The sequence below is a fragment of the Lampris incognitus genome, chromosome 19, assembly GCF_029633865.1.
Source record: "Lampris incognitus isolate fLamInc1 chromosome 19, fLamInc1.hap2, whole genome shotgun sequence".
NCBI lineage: Eukaryota > Metazoa > Chordata > Actinopteri > Lampriformes > Lampridae > Lampris > Lampris incognitus.
The window spans coordinates 208931-222978 of record NC_079229.1 but is presented as its reverse complement, the minus strand read 5'-3'; the positions used below and the strand labels follow the sequence as shown (position 1 = coordinate 222978).

General features: G+C 43.8%; 1 protein-coding gene across 1 annotated transcript in view; it reads left to right on the top strand.

Moving 5' to 3' along the window:
* The window catches only part of LOC130129958 (metalloreductase STEAP2-like), a 36846-nt gene extending 34994 nt beyond the window's left edge, over window positions 1-1852 (top strand). The window contains exons 4-5 of the mRNA XM_056299664.1: window positions 607-771; window positions 1559-1852. Coding sequence (XP_056155639.1) covers window positions 607-771; window positions 1559-1852 — 459 coding nt within the window. The remainder of the gene's footprint in view (window positions 1-606; window positions 772-1558) is intronic.
* Window positions 1853-14048: the final 12196 nt, after the last annotated feature.

Genomic DNA, 14048 nt, shown 5'->3' with positions numbered 1-14048 from the left:
TCCTCACAGCTGTTAGTTCAGACTCGGTTTAGGAAAAGGGTTAGAACTAGGGTTATGATGCAGAAACAAATGTAAAGGACACACATACAGGTAGGGACTCCTTCCAGTTTAGTTGAATAGGTAGCCGGTGGTCGTAATGTTTGCTAATGTTGCATCCCAGAGCTAACTTGAATGTGATGGCGAACATTAATAAGTTCCTGTGTTGATCCATAATTAGCCAGCTGACTAGAAAAATAATAATAATAATGTGATAGGCTACAATGTTATTTCCTGTTGCTGGCAGCTCCCTGCACTTTTTGTTTTAAGATAATCGCTTTTAATTAAACATGTGCTTAAAGGCATTTTAACAAATTGTTGTGTTGGAGTTTGTTATTCTAAATTTGGACATGAATATTTTAATTTTTACTGCAAATATATATCGGCTATCAGTCCCCTTGATTACTAGTATTCAGTATCGGCCTTGAAAAAAACATATCGGTCGACCCCTGGTGTACACTGATTCCATTTGTCCCTTCTCCTTCTGAAAGCACGAGATGGACGTGTTCAGTTGCTTTCCAACCCGAACCAATAGTGACTCAATACCAACTTCTGTGTGTGTGCTGGCAGATCCATGCCAACGTGGAGAACTCGTGGAATGAAGAGGAGGTGTGGAGAGCGGAGATGTACGTCTCCTTTGGGATCATGAGTCTTGGACTCCTTGCCCTCCTGGCTGTCACCTCCATCCCCTCCGTCCACAGCGCCCTCAACTGGAGGGAGTTCAGCTTCATACAGGTACAGGTTTTATTTACCTTAACCAGGACTCAAATAATCATTAATTACCTCTCACCAGTCAAACATTATCTAGCTCCCAAAGCTAGTGTATATTTACATTAAGGTGTGTGTGTGTGTGTGTGTGTGTGTGTGTGTGTGTGTGTGTGTGTGTGTGTGTGTGTGTGTGTGTGTGTGTTTGGTTGTTTGTTTGGTTGTTTGTGTGCGTGCGTGCGTGCGTGCGTGCTTGCGTGCGCGTGTATCTGCCAGTATTTCAGTGACAGATTTAGATAAACACAGCAAAATACAACAATTTGGAAAATGTGCTAAGAAAGTTCAGTTGTCGGGAATCGCCAGTTCGAATCCCCGTGTTACCTCGTCCCTACAGACACAATTGGCCGTATCTGCGGATGGGAAGCCGTATGTGGGTTTGTGTCCTGGTCGCTACACTAGCGCCTCCTCTGGTCGGTCGGTGCGCCTGTTCGGGTGGGGGGGGGGGACTGTGGGGAATAGCGTGATTCTCCCACGCGCTAAGCCCCCCTTGATGAAACTCCTCACTGTCAGGTGAAAAGAAGTGGCTAACGACTCCACATGTATGGGAGGAGACATGTGGTAGTCTGCAGCCCTCCCCGGATCGGCAGAGGAGCTGGAGCAACGACCGGGAGGGCTTGGAAGAGTGGGGTAATTGGCCGGATACAACTGGGGAGAAAAAGGGGGGAAATTGAAAGAACGTTCAGTTGTACAGTTAAAATACAAATGTTACTGTATCCTACGTGTCAGTCATATGGTTCTGCCTGCGTCCCCCTGTCAGTCCACACTAGGCTACATCGCACTGCTCATCGCCACATTTCACGCCCTGCTGTTTGGCTGGAAGCGTGCCTTTGAGGAGGAGGCTTACCGCTTCTACTTGCCCCCCAGCTTCGTAGTGGCCCTGGTCCTGCCCGTGTGTGTAATCCTGGGCAAATTGTTCCTGCTTCTCCCCTGTGTGGCCCGCAAGCTCCACCAGATACGCCGGGGCTGTGAGAATGGCCGCTACCATTCCCAGCGCCTCGACCCGGTGGGCTCGGCAGCACACATCTCACCGGAGAGAGTCACCATCATGTGACGCGTTCAGAGCCCAGCGCTTGCCTTTCTCCCTCATCTGGATTTGCACGAGGCTGCCCTGATGATTCGTTTTATATACACATTCAAACCATCTTTTTTTAGATTAATTTATCAAAACGCTTGTTGTGATTATTTTCTAAAAATATGAACATTATTTTTGTATATTTGTGCAAAATTGGTCAGTATTAGTTGCTGCATATATTTATATATTTTAGGTGACCTTGTATGTCTGTCATGTGGAGGTTCCATCGGATGTTTAACCCTCACTCCTCACGATGCTGCGTAACTGCATACGCCTTCATGTAATAGCTTGCCGATGGCCCACCACCTCTGCCTGGCCCCTGAAAGGCTGGCAGCTAGTTACTCCTTTCGAATTCTTTTGACATTTACTTTAGGGTTGCAATAATTGTGATGAACATTATGCCTTTTCATATCACTCTCCCACTCTGTGGTATACAAAGCACCCTGGAACAAGACAAAATGTGCAAGAGTGACACAGGAAATGTCATGTTCTTATCAGATCATATCATTATCAATATGATAATCATAAGTGTTGAGGTAATAGTTGCAAAGTTGTCTGCAAAGTACAGTAATATAATGTTTGTTTTCTGGTGTTTTTCTGTTTTCTATATTGTGTCGATCAGACTTGCATTTTAATTCTTTTTTTCCCCCCCATTGGTACACGTGTGCTTGTAGCTGTCGAATTTAGGAAAATAACAGTGTCTATTGTTCTGCGTTTAAACAATGCTCTGCAACATTCAACAGAGTGAAGTGTACTCAAAAATGTCTGCTACTGCCTGTATTGATATTGCACACCAAATCACATGTGAAGAGGAGAACAAGTTATTAGTATGTGGTAGGTAGCATCTATTATTGTGGCAATAGGAGTTTTAATTGATTTGGTATAAGTAAGCAAATAAGTAAGAGTTGCTCTTTATAGTACCTTTTAAAACAAAGTTACAACGTGCTGCACAAGATACAGATAAAGAAAAAATAAACAACATACATATACAGTAATATACAGAAACGTATATTTACAGCCCCTTCACAGGGAAGGCAAGTTGGTAGGGATGGGTTTTGAGAAGTTTTTTAAAGTTGTTTGCAGACTCAGCTGTTCTAACAGCGTGGGGGGGGGTGTTTCAGAGGAACGGGGCCCTGATGGCAAAAGCACAGTCATCTACGGGGAGCCACTGAAGGGATACGAGGATTGGTGTCATGTGGATTCTAAGATTGGTATTGGTTAGCAACCTAGCTGCAGCGTTTTGTATAAGTTGCAGGCGGGACAGGGCTGCTTGGCTGTGACAGGAGAAAAGACCACTGCAGTATTCGAGGCCTGAAAAAAATTAGGGTATGGATTAGTAATTCTAGAGCTCTGGTTGATAGCATTGATTTGATTTTGGCAATGTTCTAGAGTTGGAAAAAGCATGTTTGCACAAGCTTTTTTATGTGTGGGTCAAAATTCAGATTTTGGTTAAAGAGTACACCCAGATTACTTGAGGAGGGTTTAAAATTGGTGGCCAAAGGGCTGATACAGGGTTTCACTTCTGAGACAAACTTATTAGGACCAATAAGCAGAACCTCCGTTTTGTCTGAATTGAGATGAAGGAAATTGAGTGACATCCATGCCTTAATAGCAGCCAGGCAGTCATGAAGGGTACCAATATTAACCGTATCATTGGCTTAACTAAAAATACAGCTGCATGTCATCAGCATAGCAGTAGTGAGAGATGCAATTGAACTGGCTAACCAGATTGCCTAGAGGTAAGATATAAAGTGAGAAAAGGATAGAACCAAGAATGGAACCCTGAAGAACTCCACAATGTATAGGGGCAGTTGAAGACGCAAAGTTGTCTATGACAACCTGAAACTTCATGTTAGAAAGATAGGACAAGAGCCAACTGAGAACAGAGCCCGAGATATCAACCCACTTATTTAAATGTTCAACTAAGATGGAGTGAGCAATAGTATCAAAAGCAGCAGTTAAGTCAAACAGGGCCAGCATAGAATGTTCGCCATTGTTGGCTTGCAAGAGGATGTCATTTGTCACTCTTAGTAGTGCTGTTTCTGTACTCTGTTGGTGGTGAAAGAAGGATTGGAATTTATTGAAAATAATGTGTCTTTCTATGACCTTAAAGGGCTGCTGTGCAGTGATTTTTCAAGAATTTTGGAGATGAACGGTAGTTTTGAAATAGGTCTGTACTTATTTTGGTAGGGTTGGATCAAGGGCAGGGTTTTTTTTTTGTTTTTTTTTTTAAATGGGTTGGACACTCACCAACTTAAAACCATCAGGAACACAGAGGTGAGAGAAATATTAATAATGGAGAGCAGGCTAGGGCCCTGGGTATAATTAAGGCTATACTAGCTAGCTAGTTAGCTAACCAACGAAGCCAGATCATCCTGCATGCAAGCTACTTTGTAAAATGGTACGATGTCAAAAACTGAGTTGGAGCCATCCAGGTTGTTGACATTTTTGTACGCATCATCACATGATCATCTTGTTTGTACATACTGACCCACACTGTTGGTGTTTCGGTTCCACTGAAGTCCGATGTGGTTGTGTTGTGATGATTCTGTTGTTGCAGCGTGCAGTGCCAAAAGTCAAAACTTGCTGTAAACAGTGTTTTATGTACAATGTTGCCCAACATGGCAAAATAACATCAAATAATCATGCTGTTGGTATAAAGGAGAATAAATACTTGTTCTGAAAAATTCAAGTTTAAACATAAATCAAACTTGGTTTTTGTTCATGAGGAACTTTCTATGAATGTTAATATGTTAGTTATTGAGGAAATAATGATATCTAATATTAACAATGTGCCACATCTAGAAAGGCCATTAGTTGTTTTGGGGTTTTTTGGGGTGGTTTTTTGTTTTGTTTTTTTGTGTTTTTGTGTGTGTTTTTTGTGGTTTTTTTGTGATAGGTCAATAACTACAACCTAGTCCTGATATTTTTACATCCCTACATGAATTGTGGTTTCTTTTTTTTAACATCTGCGAAACAAATCTAAACTAGCCGCTCTGAACCAATATAGTAAAATAAAGTTGTTCAATACTGTACATCGCCACCAAAAAGCATCCAATATCCCTGGCATCAGGGGGCGCGACTACACAGTCTGATCTACAGAAATGTACCAGCTCTTGTACTCTCCTCTGAAACGAACAGCTGTGAAATGAACAACTTCACTTCAATTGCTGTACATCTGTTTTTATTGTTTATGTTTCAAAAAATATATTCTTGAATTTCGTAACTTAACAGTTCAAAATTGTTGTGGATTTGATGTTCAAAGAGAATTATATGACCATCAGAAGATTACTTGATCATCTTCAACACAGTCAATATCATAATTATTTTTTTTTTCAAAATAAGTTGTACTTTGGTACCAGCTATAGTTTGAGTACATCTCTTGTTACAGCATAACATCATCATTGTCAAACTGGTCAAAAGACCTTTCAGAAAGAAACCCTGAAATATGTCATCATACATGTCATGCAATATATCACATATATGTGGGCTTTTTTTTTTACCTCAACCATGACAGTTTAAGGTCATTATTTTCCAAAATCTATTAAAATGAGATTTTTATGTGACTTTTATGGGTTCTTTTTTTAACTACTCAAATGAAGCCGTACATCTTCGTTTAGTTCATTGTCTGTATTGTTCAGTGAGTCATCAGCCTCATACCTTCCATTGGGATAACGCTGATATCAAAAAGACTGAAAGAAAAGGGGCGTCCGGGTGGCGTGGCAGTCTATTCCGTTGCCTACCAACACAGAGATCGGCGATTCGAATGCCCGTGTTACCTCCGGCTTGATCGGACGTCCCTAATGACACAGTTGGCAGTGTCTGTTCCATCTGCGTATTTTTCATAGTCAAAATAATCCATACATTATGCTTTTTTCACACCAAAAAGAGTTGTATTACCTCAGGTCAATAAGGCCTACAGGCCATAAATAGCAAACAGAAGTTAAAAACGTGTAATGTTAACAAGAACTTAAGTTGATAAAAAGATGTAAAACAACATTAGGTGATAATATATGTACTATTATGGATTTAAAATCAGCTATAATAGGGCAGTCATTTTGGACCAGGAACACAAACTTGATGAACATGAAATTAACACAGCAAAATGGTTAAATGTACACAACACAATAACTGATTTTGTCTTGAAACCAGGTAAGGAAACAATTACTGATTGTGAGAGAATACAACAGCTGCAGGTGTTGTGTTCCTGTATTTTCAAAACTGATCAGATGGCACCAACTAGGGGTTGACGCTTTTCCATGTACACTGCTCAAAAAAATAAAGGGAACACCTAAAAACACAATATAGACCTCGATGAATGAAATATTTCAGTTGAAAATCTTTATTTATTAGACAGAGGAATGTGTTCAGAGCAAAATAACATAAGAATGATCAATGGAAATCAAAATCATTAGCCCATTAAGGTCTGGATTCAGAATCATACTCAAAATCAAAGTGGAAAATGAGAACATAGGCTGATCCAACTTCTGTGGAAATTCTTCAAGACGATTCAAAATGAGGCTCAGTAGTGTGTGTGGCCTCCACGTGCCTGTATGCACTCCCTACAACGTCTGGGCATGCTCCTGATGAGACGACGGATGGTCTCCTGAGGGATCTCCTCCCAGACCTGGATCAGGGCATCGGTCAACTCCTGGACAGTCTGTGGTGCGACATCGCGTTGGCGGATGGTACGAGATATGATGTCCCAGAGGTGCTCGACTGGATTCAGGTCTGGGGAACGTGCAGGCCAGTCCATAGCATCAATGCCCTCGACATACAGGAACTTCTGACACACTCTGGCCACATGAGGACGAGCATTGTCATGCATGAGCAGGAACCCAGGGCCCACTACACCAGCATATGGTCTGACAATGGGTCTGAGGATCTCATCCCGGTACCTAATGGCAGTCATGGTACCTCTGGCTAGCACGTAGAGGTCTGTGCGGCCCTTCAAGGATATGCCTCCCCAGACCATCACTGACCCACCGCCAAACCGGTCATGCTGGAGGATGTTGCAGGCAGCAGAACATTTTCCACAGCGTCTCCAGACTCTCTCACGTCTGTCACATGTGTTCAGTGTGAACCTGCTCTCATCTGTGAAGAGCACAGGGCGCCAATGGTGAATCTACCAACCAAGATGTTCTCTGGCAAAGGTCAATCGGGCTGCACGGTGTTGGGCTGTGAGCACAGGCCCCAATTGTGGACGTCGGGCCCTCATACCATCCTCATGCATTCTGTTTCTCACTGTTTGAGCAGAAACCTCCACATTAGTGGCCTGTTGAAGGTCGTTTTGTAGGGCTCCGGCAGTGCTCCTCCTGTTCCTCCTTGCACAAAGGACCAGATAGCGGTCCTGCTGCGGGGTTGTTGTCCTCCTGCGGCCCCCTCCACGTCTCCTGGTGTACTGGCCTGTCTCCTGGTACCTCCTTCATGCTCTGGACACTGTGCTGGGAGACACATCAAATCTTCTTGCCACAGCACGCATTGATGTGCCATCCTGGATGAGCTGCACTACCTGAGCAACTTCTTCAGGTTGCAGATACCGCCTCATGCCACCTCTAGTGGTGAGGGCACTAGCAAAATGAAAAACTAACCAAAGATCGGCCAGAAAAGCTGAGGACAGGCAAATGGTCTGTGGCCACCACCTGCAAATCCATTCCTTTTATAGGGGTTGTCTTGCAAATTGCCTAATTTCCACCTGGTGGAAATTAGACAATTTACCAACAGGTGAAATTGATTAACAAATCAGTGTTGCTTCCTAACTGGACAGGTTGATATCTCAAAAGTGTGATTGACTTGGAGCTACATTGCATTGCTTATGTGTTCACTTTATTTTTTTGAGCAGTGTATTATGTTTCAGCTCAACATGTTGTGGCCAGCAAATGAGACTAATACTAATAACTTACAAATAACTGACCTGATTTGTGATTTTTATTGACCTTTTAACCTTGGGGTAGGTGGATCTGTTAGTCTCATTTTCATGGCTTCATTTCTGTTAGGATTAGTTTACCCTTATTTTTTGGAAGTGTGGCCATGTGTGGTCCGCTGACCGCCAAAGTGGCACCTCATATCGATTTTGACCCCTTCAGCTCTGAGTACACACTTCAGTTTTTTGTAAACCATTTTCAAAAATGTTCACCCAATCTTCTAGCTCTGAATGCAGAGAAAGGAAATGGTCACAGAAGTTGGTGAAGTACCATCCTTCCACAACATCTTACTATTGCAGCTAAAACAACTGAAAAAGTGGAGCTGGGTAACCATTACAGACAGCAAACTGACTTTGAAGCCAAGTGCATGCCAAATGTCAGTCAATGCAGCTTTTCCTTAACAAGCTCACAAGACTTAATGTGAATTAATCAATCCTCAATGCATTTTACACCTGCTTTACTGAGTCAGCAGTGACCTTGAGTTTAAAAGCTTGGTATGGCTGTCTTCGTAAGATTAAGCCAAAGAGGTGCTATTGCAGGACAGTGAGGTCACTGAAAAATGGCAAAGAACCAATAAGGAGCTTAATGAGAAGCGTACACACAAGAGGGAGTACTTGGGAGTACTTTCTGCAGCCCTCTCCAAGGCCCCAGATGCAGGAGCATTGTCATTTAGTACTGATTGCTCAGAGGGAAAGTGCAGAAATTTCTTGCTTTGCAAATGCACAGAGAAAATGTTCAGTTTGGCTCTGAATGCGTTCACAGCACTGATCATGTCAGAGACGTTCTTGCCTTTGCCTTGCAATTCACAGTTCAGATGATTCAGTTTCCCTGTGATGTCTGTTAGAAAGGTAAGATCGAGCATCCACTCAGTGTCCTAAAGCAAAGTAGTGTCCTCCTCTCTGGACTCCATGAACTCTTTTATTTCACCCAGAAGTGTCAAAAAACGCTGTAAAACTCTACCCCTGCTGAGCCACCGACTCTCCGTGTGCAGCAAGAGGTCACCGTATTCAGCTGACAGCGCCTCTGAAAGAATTGTGAATGTCCTGTGCTATGTGGCTTTGGAGCGAATGCTGTTCATAAGCTTCACGACCGGAGTCATGACGTGGTCAAAACCCATCACTTTGGCACATATTGCCTGCTGATGGACGATGCAGTGGTAATTCAAAAATAACCGTGGAAAATCAGGATCACGCCTGCAGCGCGCAATGAAATACGACTGACGGCAGGACATCGCGGGGCTCTTTCTGTCGTCACCGACACCAACTTTTCCAACGGGATATTTTTTCGGTGAAACACCGCTTCATGGCTTCGTAGATGTCAACAGCCTTTGTTGCTGTCTCAGGGGCAGTGCTGTCAGCAATTCCTCTTTTACGGCGATGTTGTGTCTTCCTTAGAGTATTGCCCAACTTATACAGCTAGGATTACAACATAAATCAGTCGGGAGACGGATTCGAAATTCGTCATGACAGCCGGTAGTTTTATTTACAACAACTGTCACATGACACTCCTCAAGTCACCCGTAATATCAATACCGTGGTCCGCATATAGGGGACAGCAACGGACCAGGTATAATCACAATATCTAACAGGTGAAATCACTGAACACCATTCTAATGGACATCATCAGCTGCGCCGTGCTGCTGTTATCCGCGGACTCGTCACACTGGATCCTGAACCACTTGCATGTCCTCAGGTCACGGTTAAGCTGTTCAGTTAAGTTCGTGGACATCGCTGACACTCTTCTGACAACAGTGTTTGCACTCAGCTGGACATCCGAGAGAGCAGTGATGATATCTTTGCCGTTTTTCTGATCTTTGAACAAGGTGTTTGCTACCACGGACATTAACCCTTCACAACCTCGCCATCCGAAAACGGCTTGTAGTTTTTAGCTAGGTAATGTGCAACCCTAAATGACGCTTCGGTTGTAGCTTTTGACTGTTTCAAGGGCTTTGTGAAAAATGACTGTTGTTTGCCCAAAGCTGCTTTGAGCTCACGAGCCTTTACTGTTCTTAGTGTGCTGCCTGGTGGGTAGCTGGTGTTAAAAGTCTTGTGGCATGTAGAAAACGGTCTCTCAACGTTGTGTCTCTTAGCTAAAGCTACAGCAGCCCCACAGTTCAGATACACACTTCTTTCATTTACTTTAGTAAAGAAGAACTCTTCCTCCCATTCCTCCTGAAAGTGGTACGTCCTCCTTTTCTTCTTCTCCGACATAATTTATCAATCACTATTATTACTGCTCTGGCAAGTGCGAATGGGGAAACCCCTGTGACTTTTTTCGAGCCCCTAGAGCCGAGGTATCAACCAAAACACGTTAGAATAACCACAGTTCGGAGCGGAATAAACCGCCGTTCTTGCAACCCGCTCGTCATGTGGCTGGGAGGTTCGTATCCCATACTCGCCGTAACCGGTCATGGCCAGAGCGTCCACGGGGTAAGGCATTCATTAGGCCACCCTTACCCGAGGGATAGTGGGTGTAGATCGGTGTTGTGTTCGGGACTCGTCGTTCTCCAGTGACCCCTCTGGCCCATCAGGGCGCCTGCAGCCAAGCAACTGAAAGCATTCTCCCTACGCCTCCTTCATGGCCTGAAGGTGATGCAATCCATGCGAGGAGGCTTCAGCGTGTAAGATAGCGAGAGCAGCGACACGAGTTGGAAGGAAGCTGGTGTTACGCCTATCTCCTTCCTGTGGAAACGTGAGCCAGGGGAGTTATTCCACAAGAGTTCCGGCCATATGCCACTGGGTTAATCGGGTGGGATAAGGGGAAAAACTAGAAATACATTTATTTAAAAAAAAAAGAATAACCGCAGTTCAGTGCCAGGATCGTAGAAGATATTAGAGCAAAGAACCAAAAACCGCTTGCCAGACAGTAATACTAAAAACACACGTTTTCGTGCAAATGCGGTTTTTCAGGGCTCTGTTTAAGTACCTTAACGTCCATCAATATCGGTGAACATTTGTATGCGTTATGTTTCCGTACGAAATGGGGGGGCCGACAAAATTTAAAGCCCCTAGAATATCTATTTTTTGTGTAGTGATCGCTCGAAATTTTCCGTAATTCAGTGTAAGATACGTGTATATATACGTCGACGGGATAGACGGTTTTTTTTTTAACTAAACGGCCGGCCGTATTTTGAGAAAACCATGAGAGATACAGCCTTTTACAACCAGGAGTCTGAAAGATAATCCTTTGGACTGTACATTAAAAGCATTGAGAAAATTCTATGACTCATTATGACGTCATTATGTCGTCATCAAATCCGAGAATTTTATTATAGATTTTTGCGAGAACCACACTTTTTCCAATTAATTTTACACCCAAAAGACGTTGGGCTAGGTTTGATTTGACGAAAAATCGTTAGTGGGCAATTGTTTGAGATTTCCAAAAATCACCCGGAATTTGTTTTCATCTGCAGTCCCCTGCAGTTCCACATCTTTCGCACATCACATTGCATCCTCGAAATGTGAAAAGTGAGAATGTAAGACAGCTGATGGGTTATAAACTGGCAGGACAGGACACAGGCTAAAACCCGTGCTGTTTACCAAGCCTGCTTGCCTCTGGATCGCTTCTCCAGCAGACAGCCAAAAATCGAGCGCATGGTGCTAGGCGCGCCAAGTAACCGTGCTGTCTGCCGGCTTTTTAACTACATCAATCACCTAAATTTAATGTTATGCTTTTTCCCCTTCAAGTTCATAGACATTCAGGGGCGGTAACAGGGCTTATGTTCAGGGGGTAAAGTTGCCTCGGAAGTGCCAGGCAATACTACCCCGCGCCGTGTACACCGTCCGCCCCGTATACAACGGTCGAAAACCCTAAAACTAGCAGGTCACCTGACCAATTCAGTTTTTCGGCAATAACTCCTCAGGGTTGCATTTTTCCCTGCGTCATGTGGGGTTTATTCGACTCAGCGTCCAAACATACGTCGATCCATGTACATTTAAACTTTTTCCGGCAATATTTCAAAAAGTTGAAAAAAATCCAGGTGCTTGATTTAGTACAAGCGCTGTCTGCCTGCTGCCTAGCATCAGCAGTTCCTGCACGACTTATGACATTCTCATCGCGTCGACATTTCCCTGCTAACACAACATAGCCTTAACATTTTATAACAAATCTTTAGAATTCCATATCGACACGTTTTGAATGGACTTACTTACAATTCAGTGCAGTAATAAGCTCATGGGCTTGAAATATAAAAGTGTCGAGTAACGTTGACAACTAAAATCAAACTGCAATGTGGAAAATTGATGAAGTAGCAGTCCCGTTGAGAGTTTTTATAGCAGTCCCGTTTAAAGTCAGTTCCATTAACAGTCTCACCAGAGTTCCACTAAAGTACCGTAATTCCGTTTAGAGTCCCGTCCGAGTATCAGTTCTGTTACATTCCCGTCCGAGTGTCGGTTCTGTTTTACCAGAGTTCCGTACCACTACCATTTCCGTTATAATACAGTCCCGCCCGAGTCTCGCCCAGGTCCCCTGTCCGCCCCCTGGCCGCCCCCTGTCCGTCTCCTGGCCGCCCCCTGGCCGTCCCCTGTCCGTCTCTTGTCCATCCCCTAAGCATCCCATGTGTCGTTGGTATTGATGGTATTGCCCCTACGCAGTACGCACTACGTTTCCCCATTCATAATCCCAACCAATGTATTGGTTTTTGGTTAAATTAGACTACAGCAGTAGAATTAGTCAGTCGTCGTATCGGTGTTTGGCTAGACGGCCTAGCCACTGTCTGAATGCAAAGAGGAGTCGGCGCGGCGGCGGCTAAACGTTGACCCGGCAAGGATTTTTAAATTATCACGTTATTAAATTAAATCTCAAATGTTATAGAAAATCTTAAAAGTTGTTCTGTTCTACACTTAAACATGTATTAAAAATGAGAACGCTAAAAAAATAATTTTAAAATGTACGATGTGTGATTTAGTACTCTGCAGCAATCACTGGCTATTTTTAGAACATCCACTGAGGGCGCCTCATAGGCTCCCCGAGGGCTACCTGGTGCCCGCGGGCACAGTGCTGGCGAGGCATACAAGGTGTCTTCTGCAGGTGCACAAATAAAGGCCTATTGTTAACTGTTGGTTGATAGTTGAGGATATATGGGAGACTCATTGAGTGTAGCAAGTCTGTAGACATTAATTGGAGAAATGGCCTTTGTGGGATGAGAGCTGGAAGACATGAGATAAGGAGGGGAAGAACAGACAACTGCCCTGTAAGAGACACTGTACTACGATGGATTCTCAACCCTGAAGCACGTGTTGCTAGTTTAAGAGGGTTTGGATTATTAACTCCAGTAGAACGACCCTCTCTCATTAGTTAACGTTAACTTAATAAGGCTAATATCTTGTAGCTAGCATTACTATCACGAGTAGCTTCCTTACCGTCACATGTTTTCTCAGATTCCATGTGGAATTCTTGAATGTCGACATGTCCACCGTTTTGGGCTCACAAAGTAGACAGCGCATAATATAACTATTATTCCTTGAAGTTTGAAAAGCAAACAGGTCCTGGATGTGTGGCCAGGGATGTATACGTGCCTCGTCGTCTTCTCCTGAAGCAGGCGGAGGTGATTCATCTTCGGCCATGATCATGACCTACGTTGGAAGGGGTCGTGGAGGGGAGGGGGTAGGGTCCCACGCCGGTCACTCTGCGGTGTGTGATTAGCTGGTAGGCTACCGTATCTTATCTCTCACTGTCGGAAAATCGCTGTCTTGACTATGAGTGCCGCTGAATATAAAAAATCTTTAATGTATCAGTAACAGTAGCGAGACGAATGTAGCCCAATGTAACCGAGTAAAAGTACATATATTTGATCACAAATGTACTCGAGTAAGAGTAAGAAGTATTATGCAAAACAACTACTCCTAGGACTACAATTTATGTTAAAAAGTACTCAAGTACATGTAACTGAGTAAATGTAACGCGTTACTGCCCACCACTCTGTGTGTGTGTGTGTGTGTGTGTGTGTGTGTGTGTGTGTGTGTGTATACACGCCTTCACCCGAAACGCGTAAAACAAAATTTAATACAAAGAGAGTAATGATTCACTATCTCCATATTCAAATGTGAGGCTGCACCCTAGATGACCACACTATTTCGCGCTCCATAGTGTCCCTTGGCAAAATTGTCTGTTGTTCGGTGGCACAGCGTAGCTGAGACGGCCGCAGAGGAGTCCTGTTGCTTTTTGCCAGAACCGCTGCCGAGTTGACTGAGCGGAGCCGCCATGGTCTACCCTTCCCGGGTACTGATAGCTGGGTAGACTGTGCCCGGGGT